Source organism: Micropterus dolomieu, linkage group LG07, assembly GCF_021292245.1.
Source record: "Micropterus dolomieu isolate WLL.071019.BEF.003 ecotype Adirondacks linkage group LG07, ASM2129224v1, whole genome shotgun sequence".
Classification (NCBI taxonomy): Eukaryota; Metazoa; Chordata; class Actinopteri; order Centrarchiformes; family Centrarchidae; genus Micropterus; species Micropterus dolomieu.
Window position 1 is genome coordinate 28,004,016 of NC_060156.1, and position 12,901 is coordinate 28,016,916.

The following is a 12,901-nucleotide window of genomic DNA, read 5'->3' on the forward strand; positions in this document are numbered from 1 at the left end:
TCTCTTCCCCATATTTAAAATGTGTAAAACTAATACCGCAAAACTCATCAGGATCAATCTTCATTGTGTAAGTTAACATGTTGCAAATTTTACCCTTGCTACTAAGAGTTAGTACATGACACGCAGCAGTAGTCCTCATTTTCTGAGCTGCTTTTGTCAAGCTTTGTGAGACGTGAAAACATTTATTTCAGCCCCACAATGTTTCTACATCAGTGAAAAGAGCATGTGAAAATCTAGTTTTGGGGAGAAGTCTGTTTTTACTTGTGTTAAGCTAGCCCAAAAACACCATCAAAACTTCTAGTTTCACATTTAAAAAATCCTGTCCCCGCCTTCATACTATTTACTTGTTTTGTGAAGCACATGCAGGAAGGATTGAATTACAATCAGCAATGGTTTTACATGTCAACATTAGGTTATTGCAGCAAATGGACAGCAGAACAACAAAGAAGCCCCCTGCTGTGAAGAAGCATTTTGAGTAACAGAATTACATATCATGACAAATACATTAGTATGTACCACCGGTTGTTGGGGCATTAAACACTGAGTTGATGGCTCACTATGACTCTGAACTGATAGTAAAACACATACTTTTGTATTGTGTATTTACCATGGGGTTCATGCCCTTCCCTTCTCATGTTCGCCTGTTTGTCCCCCTCGTCTGTGTTCTTGTTACACAGTGCAAAAGAAAAAATCTTATCTTAACTTTACTACAAGTGTTATGTCAGTTACAGGATATTATAAATCTAAAACTTCAAAGCAATGTTAATTTACATTTTCATTAGCTTCAGAGTATTCTACAGCAACTGGCTAGGAGGTGTATTAAATCATCTGGAAAGGGACATCATGAAAGTGATGGCAATTTTTAGTGAAGTTATATGTAATGGGCACTTATCTGACCAAATAGCAGTCTAAAGTGAAAAGGGCAAATGCTTGAGTGACAAAAACAATGCAAAGCAGGAGAGCAAGAGTCAGAGAGACCAAACTGACATAGGTTTATATGGGGACAAGCAGCTGTACTGTCCAACAAAATACTAATGAAGACACTAATTTTAAATTTATGTTGACACTGACTAGCATTAAAATAGCTTTAAAAGCGGCTTGCTAGTTAAACATTACTATTCAGGCATACCTGTAGAGATGTGCCTTCCAGAGCGGTGTTAATATATTGGGGTGGAAAATAAAAACATGTATTAAGAATATATTTAACATAATTTAATAGAAATACGGTAGCTTTGCTTAGCCTACATGCAATGAATCAATCGCCTGACTGTCTCCATCCCTGCAGAATGTACAGGCTAGTATACCACAATATAGTTGATCATGTGTTATACGCTAATTCCAATGTTCCTTTTCTTGATTCCCATGTGGAGAAACCAAACTTTTTAAATGACGTGTACATTTTGACTGGTTTTCCACAAATGTAGCAGTAGGTTATATTACTTACTAAAGAGGATGTCTTTAAAGACTGTATGTACTGATCGTCACCAGTTTCAGCACTATCCTTAACAGACGTGTCTTCAGTATTTCCATTAAGAGCTTGAGCCCGAACTGAATAAAATGTATAAATATGAAATATTATAAATAACAACAATACAGCATTTACAGTAATAATAAGTAGTATTTTAAATGACATCACTATGTCTAGTCATCATCATTTTGAAAGGGGCCATAGAACTAATTTCCCTGCCGGTCAGAGAAGCCGGCTTCTACAGCCGATACTTCCTGGTTCCCAAGAAGGACGGAGGATTGCGTCCGATTTTGGATCCGCGGTCCCTGAACCCTAAATACACATATTTACGGTTGAGGCGGGACCGGATACACCCCTTTTATCAGTTAATTACACATATCCGGTATGGGGGCGGGACCGGAAGTAGCTGTCAAAATTAGTTTGATGGAATGTCATCTATATTTCTCTCTTATATAGTCCGGTGTTTGCCAAAACATGGTTTCTAACGTCATTTTAACTGACAACAAGGTCAGCTAAGACAGTTGCAGAGAATGTTGAGGATGTAATGTAATGAAGTCTTTCAGGATAGCTAGTCCACTGACGTGTGAGGTGACTTGAATGAAAATGCGCTGTGTTGAATGAATGATAAATGATACTCCTCCACAGCAAAAAAAGATTTAAAAATCACAGCTCAGCCTAAACCTCGTATCCAGGAAACTCTCAAAGTGTTCTGCGTACGCCTGTGAGCAGTCATCTACTTCACAGGCGGATGGCTCAATCCATTTGCCTGTGAAGAAGAAGAGGATCGTTAAATGTAGAGAAACATGGTGTTTTAGGCTGTATTCACATCTGATTTTTTTGCCCCGTTTAAACTGAGTCTGGTGGGTTTGCTCATTTAATTTGGTTTATGGTGACAACTGAGAATATCAAAACCACAAGATTATGTGATATGGATGTGGCATTTGTTAATTCAGCCATCTGTCCCTCATGTTGCAGTAAGCAGTCTGTCCTTATTTATGGCAGATGAAGTCCAGTTGCACCATAACAATCATCATCAATCAAGTGTTTTTGTGTCTCTTCATGACTTAGCGTGCAGCATGACTTACTGTTAGACTCCAAACAAACCATCTATCCTGTTGTTGTTCAAGTTATTGTTGGTTTTTCTCACCACTAAAAATGCCCAAATTAAGTGTAGATGCAGAAGTAGAATAGTGTTTTTTCTGGATTGTGGTGGATGCTTTTTGTGTTCCTACCAGTTCACTTATCCTTTAATTCAACTTACTTGTAAACATGTTACTCATCATCATCACACATGCACACCTGCACTCTAGTTTGCCGGTTGCCTTACTGTTGTGTGGTGCACCGTCTGACTGCTGTGTAGAAGGGCTGTTGTAGTGGCAGATGTCCGGTCAATAACACTCTCTTTGAATTAGGCATGCCTAATAGACAGCATTTTAGTCAGTCTTTGGTTGTTTGCACATGTTCAGGTGCAGTTACCTTGGTTATATATGGAGTGTTTACTCTGTGGAGAGCAGAGGATGGGTTAAAAGGAGAGTAGATGGGGTGACCAGACGTCCCGAAGTATTCAGGACAGTCCTGAGTTACAAGCAGTTGTCCCGACTCCTGTCCTGTTTGTCTCCAAAATTTGACTAAACCTAACTTCTTTTTAGCCCTATTAAAACTTAAATACTGATTGTTGTGAAACATTGTTTTGGTGTTTCCCACAGATGGACACTGCAGGGTCTGTGTTGTTATAACCACATCGCCTTGTCATCACATGTTTTCTAGTGTAGATGAAAACAGTGGAAGTTGCAATTGCGAAGACAGGGGAAGTGTAGCTGCAGTCAGCCATAGAGACGGATGGATCTGACATGCGCGCTGCGCAGACAGATGTGATAGGGATAGCACTGCAAATTAATTAAATAAATGTATGTAACGGAACACTGTTACATACATAAAACATTGTCATTGTGCTTTTTCCTAATGACAGATAGTTGACTTTTTGAACAAAAGTAATTGAGCATTGAGTTTTACTTTCACTTTTCTGTTTCTTGACACTGAAATTCCACCACAAATGTGTGAAAACTGCACTTTTGAAAAACTTATTTTGAACACTTTGAATGCTGATTCTGTCTAGTTTCTCCATCGCAGACATGCTGTTGTGTCATGACCAGCGTGTGAACAGGCCCCAGTGTTGGCTTTATTAATCCAGGAGCCACAGAGGGCTGGGCACAGCTAAAGACCAGAGAATTCCTGGAATTCAGTCCTGGTCGGACACTGCTCCAGACACTACAGCTAAACCTACCTGTAGTAGGGGGCATTATGTTGGCATAATCAAAATATTAAAGATTCAGTATGAGCTCCAAGTACCAAACTGCATTCACTGATGGTGGTATTCGGTGTCAACCATGGTCTAGGTCTAGATTGAAAAGATGCCCAAAATGAATAGGTAGTGTTTATATAATCCATCTATCCATTAGTTATTGTAGAAGGTGGGGATCTGGAGACGATCCCAGCTGACACAGGGCGAGAGGCAGGGTACACCCTGGACAGGTTGCTAGCATAGACGGTATAAAAGAAGCGGACGTAGCCACTGTGTTGTCATCCATTGGTTTGTGGACTACTCTTTTGAAGCCTCGAGTTTGGCATTTTGGCCATCGGCATCTTGGTTTTCTGGAACCAGACGTGATAGGACATGACCGTATTCAGACAAGAGGGTGGACTGAACAACCATAAACTCATTAGGAAACTATCGCCCACTGCAGGCCATTAGAAAGAATGCAGGTTTAAGGCATTGCCCTGTTGGCTTCACTTTTCAGGCCCAGAGGTTGCTGCTTGGTCGCTAGTCAGAGGGCTGGTACAGACTCATGTTTACACCGACAGGCAACTTGGAGTCACCATGTCTTTGGTTAGGAGGAAACCGGAGCACTACACAAACATACAGAAGCCAAAAGCTTATATTAGTTACACACTCACTGATGTGATACTGTGAAAATATTCTTGGAAGCCAGTAAAGGAAAGCTGTGAAGCACGCTGTTCTTAATGAAGAGCTCTTTAGCCTCCATGCACACTGTATCCTGTTGACAGTTTTAACTTGTCTATGAAGATTCTCAGTCATCCAGGTCATAGTTATCCAACGAAGGTTAAAAATGAAGGGCAACTGGACTTGGTTGAAGCTACTGGAAGACATTTCGTCCCTTATCCAAAGACTCCCCCCTCCCCTGTCATTGAACAGGGGAGGGGGTCTACGCCACCACTTATCCCCCATTTACAATGCTGTCCTTTCATCACTTCCCAGGAAACTCAACAAACGTAACCTATTGGCCTCAGGTGAAGATACCAACGATGGTCGTTCAGTCTTGGCCACAGGTAGTCTTAACAACTGTAACGACTGTCGTCACAGCAACAAGGAACACTAACGAACCAGCGGTATCGATGACCCGGGATAACGACCCCACTGAGGTTAAATAGCTGAGTTTCCCTGCCAGTCAGTCAGAACTGAAGAAGTCCTTTGGATGAGGGACGAAACGTCTTCCAGTAGCTTCAACCAAGTCCAGTTGCCCTTCATTTTAACCTTCGTTGGACAGTTTTAACTTGTTTGAGATTGCACATTGTGCAGCTGTATCATAGAGGGATATACTGTATAAATGAGTTTGGGACTCGCCATTTGCTAAGATCAGTATTTCATTACTCTGATCAGGATTATGCCCTCTCTTTACTTTACTTCAGCTTGGATTCCATCATCTGAGGCTTTAAAACATAACGGTACCCATCAGGGAGCACTGCCAACAGGAAACATTCCATTGTATTTTCCTTTTGGCATTATGAACCCTTGGGTCATGCTTTCTCTGTGAATATGTGTCCAGTATGTGTCACTCAAATCCCTCACTTATGTGTTAAGACTGTATCAGCAGCTGCAGATAAGCTCCATGTTTACACTGGCAAGATAGGTAGCAATAGGCGTTATTGTAGCTCGTGCTAAAGCCCAGCCCTGTTGCTCATTAACCATGCCTTCACTGCATTGGCACTGTATGTAGTCATTTGTGTTTTATCCCAAAATTTTTCTCCAGAGTTGACCTCCACACCAAAGAAAAGAAACAGTGAAGGAGTTTTAGCAAAGTGTTGCTTTTAGGAATACTTTCACATTACGTAGTAGTGCTGTGTCTTATACATGGGTTTGTGTCTATCTACCCCTTTTTAACCTAGGAGAAGAAATGCAGGCATTCTCCCCAGTTTGGAGGACTTGCTGTTCTACACAGTCGCAGAAGGTCAAGAGAAGATTCCTGCTCATACATTTCTCACAGTAAGTCCTTCAAATTTCATTCAGCTTGATGGTTTGGTATTAATACCAAGTTGTCTCTTCACTTTTGAAGGTGTACTTACATTGTTTCTGTTCAATGGTGTTTCTACATACTCTTTATTTTAGGCGCTTAAAGCCACTGGACTTCGCACTGGAGATCCCAGACTGAAGGAATGCATGGACACCCTCAAAGAAACTCTAAAGAACACATCAGATGGCGTCACACTGGACAGGCACCAATTCAAAAAGTAAGGCTTGTCTGGTCTTGTTTGGGTGTTTTATTTTCTTTCTACTAGATAGTTGCTCAAAGAAAACTATGTACTCAAAGTATGCAGAGGGAAACCACCAACTTCCTTCCTTTCTTCAAAATAAAAAGGGAAGTCAATACATTTCTGTCTAAAGGAAGGTTAATTTCTTGTAGTGTGTGTTGTGGTGCTAATCTGGGAAAATATTTTCTATTAGAAAAACATTTAGGCTTCTGGAAAAGTTTGAATTGGTGTTATGGACATCATGGTGGCTCATTTGTCCACAGAGGCTCCCTCCATCTTTTTCAAATGAAAGTTTTTTGGCTCCAGTAATCTACAATATGAGCATCATCACATTCCTGAAACACTCAGATAATGTCACAGGCACTATGTCCATGTTTCTCTACACTCTGTGGATTGAAAATGATCATTCATCATTGTATGGATTCATGATGGTTCATACTATATGGATAAAAAGCAGCTGATCAGTATGTTATCAGCCACTTTTATTAACATTCACAGAAGTTTGTCAGACTTCAGGGTTGCAAACTTGGTTGACAAACTTTTCCTTTTCCTTCAATTGCATGCAGAGTTTGCACGATGTTTTAGCATGCTATTTGTGGTTTATTCATCAGGTGTGTCCAGAGCAACATTGTCCTGCTCACTCAGGCCTTCCGCAAGAAGTTCGTCATCCCAGACTTCCAGTCCTTCACCTCCCATATTGATGAGCTCTATGAAAGTGCCAAAAAACTCTGTGGAGGACAGGTGTGTCCTTAGATCCATAACTCTTTTTTTTCTCCCAGTGCATCATCATAATTATTTAGCCCATACAGATCCATTACCATCAGTCTGTACTAACAGTCTGGTTGTCTGGTCCTTGATTACAAATCCAGGACAAACGCCAGCAGTACTCTGATCTGATTGAGCTGAACTATTAGCACTCTGCCGTTTTACACCTGAAGGAAAAACCCACCCCAGAATATATTACAAGGATCACTGTGGAAGCTGCTTCTACATATTGCTGCAGGATCCTCTTTGGCAGCAGGTTTCTGTGTGTTATGTCGTGTTATTTGGTGTTAGCCACAAAAATGATCAGGATATGAACGTCCCACAATGAAACTCCGGAGCATTGGGTGACTCCATAATGTATAATGGAAGCAGTCTTTGGTGAATGTGATGTAGTGTAAAAGCGCTTTGAGTGGTCGAAAAGACTAGAAAGGCGCTAAAGAATTTACATTTACATTTAGTAAGAGTTTTACAACAGCTGTTTGAAGGCATCTGGGAAGATGTCCATTTGAAGAGATTTATAAACTTAAATACATGACTTGAAACACTATTGAACACCTGCTTTAAAATGCACAGTCTTGCAGAGCTCAGTTGTAATACAGGTGAATGTTTCCATGGTTGCATCTTTCTGACAGAGTTTGCTGAGGTCTTTACATTAGCCATAGTGCTGCCTCTAATTGCAATTATTTTGTTATTGAAGAACAAGGATCTTCACACTTTGATGCAGAGAACTGCTGATGGGTGGGAGCAGTGTTAAGAAGCTGGTCTCTAGTGGAGAGTAATATTTTAGTTCCCAGCATTCACTGTAATCTTGGGAAAGTAATCCTTTCTCACCAGACATATTGCTTTGTTACAGGCAGTCAGTATTCGTGAACTGTGATATTGTAATAGAAAGTCATGGCTTCTTTGGTTATATTACAGTAAACTGTGAGTCTCCTCCATTTTCTTTTAGTTGCTCGACAGATTCTCTTAACCTCTTTAACACTGTCACTGTTTAACCAGAAGAGCTTCTGTCAGTCGACCTCTCTTTAACCTTTAGTGGAGCAGCAGCATTTAAAGCAAATGACAAGGTGTTTTTGAAATGTTCAACCATGTCTTTTAAACAGCAGTCACAACTACTGTTTTCAACACAAGTGATCTCATAATATTAGAGAACTTTTTGTAAGCCTTGCCATCTAGGATTCTCTGAACCAAAAATTCCCTTTTAGTATCTGTCAAGATTGGGTTTGCATCGGGGAAGGTCAAAATTGAAGAATAGAGCCAGCCTTAGTGTGGATGTACTAAAGGATAGAAGCACATCTATGGGGGTTGTCAAAAGGCGTCCTGGAAAATGCGGAAAAGTCATTGCTGTAATTTTCATAGTGGAAGGAGATAAAAGGCGCAAAGTAAACAAAACACTGTCCTAAAGTAACTCCTTTTGATATCAGTATCTGAGGGTGGATTTTTCCTCTCTGGTCCTCAAATGAGGATTTGATATGTGTGTGTGTGTGTATGTGTGTGTGTGTGCGTGCGTGTGTGTCAGTGGTGTTAGCTTTTCCACTGAAGCCTGAACCTCAGCAGACGTCACCGGTGTAAGGTGAACCTCTGCTGCGCCGACACTCTTTCAGCTGCCTTACCTCTCTTTTCAGGTTGCAGACTACATTCCTCAGCTTGCCAAATTCAACCCTGACCTGTGGGCCGTCTCTCTGTGCACAGTTGACGGACAGAGGTGAGACGCAGTCATGAGCAGGCCCAAGTATTAAAGGACTACAGTGGTGTTTTGTTTTGTGTTTTTTTTATATGATTACATTACTATTAATGTTTACCAGTAAACATTAAAATGGCAGCTCTGTGCTGTGTGCCTTCCTGTGTGACATCGAGTCCAGCTTTCTGTAGGTTAAATACCTACCCCGTCCACTGGTTTCAACACGGGATGCTTTCAGGTTTTTTGACTGCTGTGTCAGAAACCATTCCTCATGTTTATTAGTAAAACACCCTCTCTGTTAAATCGTGTGGTTTCTAATCACTGACACGGCAGCTGCTTTGCTTGCTTAGATAACTTGTTATCGCTTTGTCTTTTGTAGGCACACAGTGGGAGACACCAAGGTCCCCTTCTGTCTGCAGTCCTGTGTCAAGCCTCTGAAGTATGCCGTTGCTGTTAATGACTACGGCACAGAGTACGTGCACAGTTTCATTGGGAAGGAGCCCAGTGGTCTGCGCTTTAATAAACTCTTCCTGAATGAAGATGGTGAGCTTTTAGATTTTAATCTCCTTTCTTACATTTATGGAGTGGTTGTCTGTCTGTAAGCGTCTGAAAAGCTCATCAGCCCAAACCCACTATTCTTCCTCCACAAAATGTTGCAGTGGAGACCTGATGCAAGTTTGATAACAGAGAGTGTCCTATGTGATGTCAACAGAGGGCTTTGACTGTTAGGAAGTTAGTGTTTACTAGTTATTATTTTATATTTAAATAATTGGGCAGAAAGTGGGATTGAATCACAGCATGTTTACATCCTCTGTCATCAGCCAGTGATTTAGGGCTTCAGTGGTATTTTTGTCTTTTAAACATGGGAGCATTTAGGTACAGCAGTAGCTAAATTTGTTTCATTTTCCCATGTGTCTACAGACTGAGGCCCTTCGCTACATTCCCTCATGACCCCAATGACAGTAGGTAGGGCAGTCAGTCATTACCTACCCAGATAGGTACTTGAGAATGCTTGTCAACTGTCTAGCTTTAGCATGCTGGAGAGAAAGGACGAGAGCTGTGACTGAGCTGCCAAGGGAATGAGTCAGATGCTGAGTAGAGGAAATAAACATGGTTGGGTTAAACTGAGCATGTGAGTGGTTCCCACATTAATTGTGCCGCATTAGGTACTAATTAATGTTATTATCAATATTAATTATGTGACATTTTAATATCAAGATTAATCCCATAATAATTATCACAGTCCGAGTTGTGGTTGGCTCATCAGAGGAAATGCATCAATCCCCAGGATGGTACTTAAAGTGCAGCTATCTTGTGGTCATATCCTGTGCCGGAATTTTGCCTCACGTCTGCCAGGATAGCCCCGTGGTTGTTGTGTTGTCTTGCATAAGGGGATCATCAGTGAGGAAATGAAGGTGATGTAAGTGCTGTACTCTTTTAGAGATCTGGTGAAGGCGTCCTCTCACCCGTTTGCCCAGTATTACTACAACCAAAGGGGAAGAAAGTTATGGAGATTGAAGGCAACCGCTATCTCTTGGTTTAACTCTCTTGTGTGGGAATCATAGACTGTATGGTGGGAATATGTCAGAGGTCACATGACGTCACCAGCTGACAAATGATTGGCAGGATTGCAAGACCTCGCTATATAATTTTATGTGAAATCTTTTCTTCTTTAGGTGACAATAATTGTCTTTGGTTCAACAATAGTTCATTGTTTTTGACTGAGATAACTGAAATAAGTTTTTTTTTATGTCTTTTTACATTATTCTTAACAATTTATATTATAGTTTTCTAAGAGCCAGTTTTGGATGTACAGTAGGTATAACTAACTCTCAGGCAAAAATCTTATAAACATAAAAACTTTGGTTACTAGCCATTCATCTTTTCAAAACAAATCTGTACATTAAATACATGCTGCTGCTATTTTATATAAACTTTATTAGTTAAGTTAAGTTAAATTGTCAACATGTCTCTCCTCTCAGGTTTTTTCCCACAGGCCCTGAAAACTGCAGTCATTAAGCCACTCTTAAAAAAGAGGAATCTGGACAATTCACTAATGAGCAGTTATAGGCCCATATCAAATCTCCCATTTTTAAGTAAAATCATTGAAAAGGCTGTTTTTCAACAGCTTAGTGCTTTCTTGGCACTAAGTAACTGTTTTGATGTCTTCCAGTCAGGTTTTCAACCACACCACAGCACTGAGACGGCTCTTGTTAAGGTCTTCAATGACATCCATTTAAACACTGACAGTGGCAGAATTTCAGTCTTAGTGTTATTGGATCTCAGTGCTGCATTTGACACAGTCGACCACAACATATTACTAGACAGACTTGAAAACTGGGTTGGACTTTCTGGCACAGTACTAAACTGGTTTGAATCCTACTTAAAGGACATGGACTACTTGGGGCGGCTGTGGCTCAGGAGGTAGAGCGGGTTGGCCGTTAATCGGAAGGTCGGCGGTTCAATCCCTGGCGTTGGTTGCGTGTCGAAGTGTCCTTGGGCAAGAACCCCGAACTGCCTAAGAGGCGGAATAGCCGCCAGTGTATGAGCACTTAGGCTCAGTGTGTGAATGCAGATGTAGTGTAAAAGCGCTTTGAGTGGTCGAAAAGACTAGAAAGGCGCTATACAAATACGGAGCATTTACTTTGTAAGGTAATTACACGTCTGAGCTGACAAAAATGACATGTGGAGTTCCCCAAGGCTCTATTCTCGGGCCTCTTTTATTTAACATCTACATGCTTCCACTGGCTCAGATTATGAAAAACAACAAAATATGTTACCATAATTATGCAGATGACACACAGATTTACATAACCATTTCACCAGGGGACTATGATCCCATACGGGTGCTGAGTAACTGTATTGAGCAGGTCAACGATTGGATGTGCCAGAATTTTCTTCAACAAAACAAAGATAAAACTGAAGTTATTGTTTTTGGAGCCAGGGAGGAACTAGGGAGGAAAGTCAGTGCTCGACTTCAATCTGTAATGTTAAGAACAACAAATCAAGCCAGAAATCTTGGTGTAGTCATGGACTCGGACCTGAATTTGAGGAGCCACATTAAGACAATTACAAAGTCAGCCTACTATCACCTGAAGAATATATCAAGGATAAAAGGACTTATGTCTCAGCAAGACCTGGAAAAACTTATCCATGCATTTATCTTCAGTCGACTTGACTACAGTAACAGTGTCCTTACAGGGCTCCCTAAGAAATCCATCAGACAGCTGCAGCTGATTCAGAACGCTGCTGCTCGAGTCCTCACTAAGACCAAAAAGGTGGATCACATCACTCCAGTTCTGAGGTCTTTACATTGGCTTCCTGTATTTCACAGAATTGATTTCAAAATCCTGCTGTTAGTTTATAAAGCACTAAATGGTTTAGGGCCAAAATACATTTCTGATCTTCTGCTTCGTTATGAACCATCCAGACCTCTCAGGCCGTCTGGGGCAGGTCTGCTTGAGTCAAAACTAAACAAGGAGAAGCAGCGTTCAATTATTATGCTCCGTATATCTGCAACAAACTCCCAGATAACTGCAAATCTGCTGAAACTGTGAGTTCTTTTAAATTAAGACTGAAGACTTTTCTTTTACCATTAAATATTTAAGATTTTTCTTTTTACCACTGTCTTTAATTAATAGATTGATAAGTTACACTGCACTGTAACGTTTACTGTCCTGTTTTCTTTTTCTTTGTTTTTAGCTTTTTACCATTGCTTTTAATTTAAATATTTACAGGGTGAGAAATGAGTAGGAAATTGAGTGAAAAGATAATGAGAGTGAGATTGAACAGAGTGAAGGAAGTGGTCTTAAATCTCACGTCTGAGTGATTTGCAGGAACCTGTAAAAGCGCAGGTGGGTCCAGAGAATATATGGATCAAAGTGGCCTGCGGACAGACATGTCCTGGTTTCTCTGTAGTGTCCGAGGGTTTTTGGAGTTTCAGCGGACCCAAAGATTGCTATGGACCCGAGTACAGACTAGCAAGAGAGAGTAGATTAAGTGTACTTCTCTGTTTATTCTCTTTTCAAAATAATTGTAACTCAGTTATTTGCTCAACCCCTCAGCCTGTTTTTATTTTCCATTTAACTCTTTTAACCCTGATTGTACACTGCACTGTAACTTTTGTTATATTTTAATGTGTATTTTTTCAATTTCCCTGTTGCTTTTATGTTTTATGTAAAGCACTTTGAATTACCTTGTTGGTGAAATGTGCTATACAAATAAACTTGCCTTGCCTTGCCTTAAGTCAATGTGCGCTCTACATGTATTTGATTCTTATTGTTTAATCTGTCTATATACAGAGCTCTCAGACTGATTACTCTTTGATCCTCTACAGCCTGCTAACTGAGCCCTTGTTGTTTTACAGATAAACCCCACAACCCCATGGTGAATGCTGGCGCTATTGTTTGTACTTCGCTGATAAAGGTAAAAGCAATAAC

The 12,901-nt window shown here is 40.6% G+C and overlaps 1 protein-coding gene across 3 annotated transcripts in view; it reads left to right on the top strand.

Moving 5' to 3' along the window:
• glsb (glutaminase b) overlaps positions 1 to 12,901 on the top strand; it is a 42,479-nt gene that overhangs the window by 4,928 nt on the left and 24,650 nt on the right. For 2 of the 3 annotated variants that reach the window (XM_046053315.1, XM_046053314.1), the window contains exons 2-7: positions 5,654 to 5,750; positions 5,874 to 5,995; positions 6,628 to 6,757; positions 8,407 to 8,486; positions 8,842 to 9,005; positions 12,829 to 12,887. In XM_046053315.1, the coding sequence (XP_045909271.1) occupies positions 5,654 to 5,750; positions 5,874 to 5,995; positions 6,628 to 6,757; positions 8,407 to 8,486; positions 8,842 to 9,005; positions 12,829 to 12,887 (652 nt within the window). Of the gene's footprint in view, positions 1 to 5,653; positions 5,751 to 5,873; positions 5,996 to 6,627; positions 6,758 to 8,406; positions 8,487 to 8,841; positions 9,006 to 9,397; positions 9,429 to 12,828; positions 12,888 to 12,901 lie in introns of those variants that run through there. The other variant, XM_046053316.1, reaches the window with a different exon arrangement.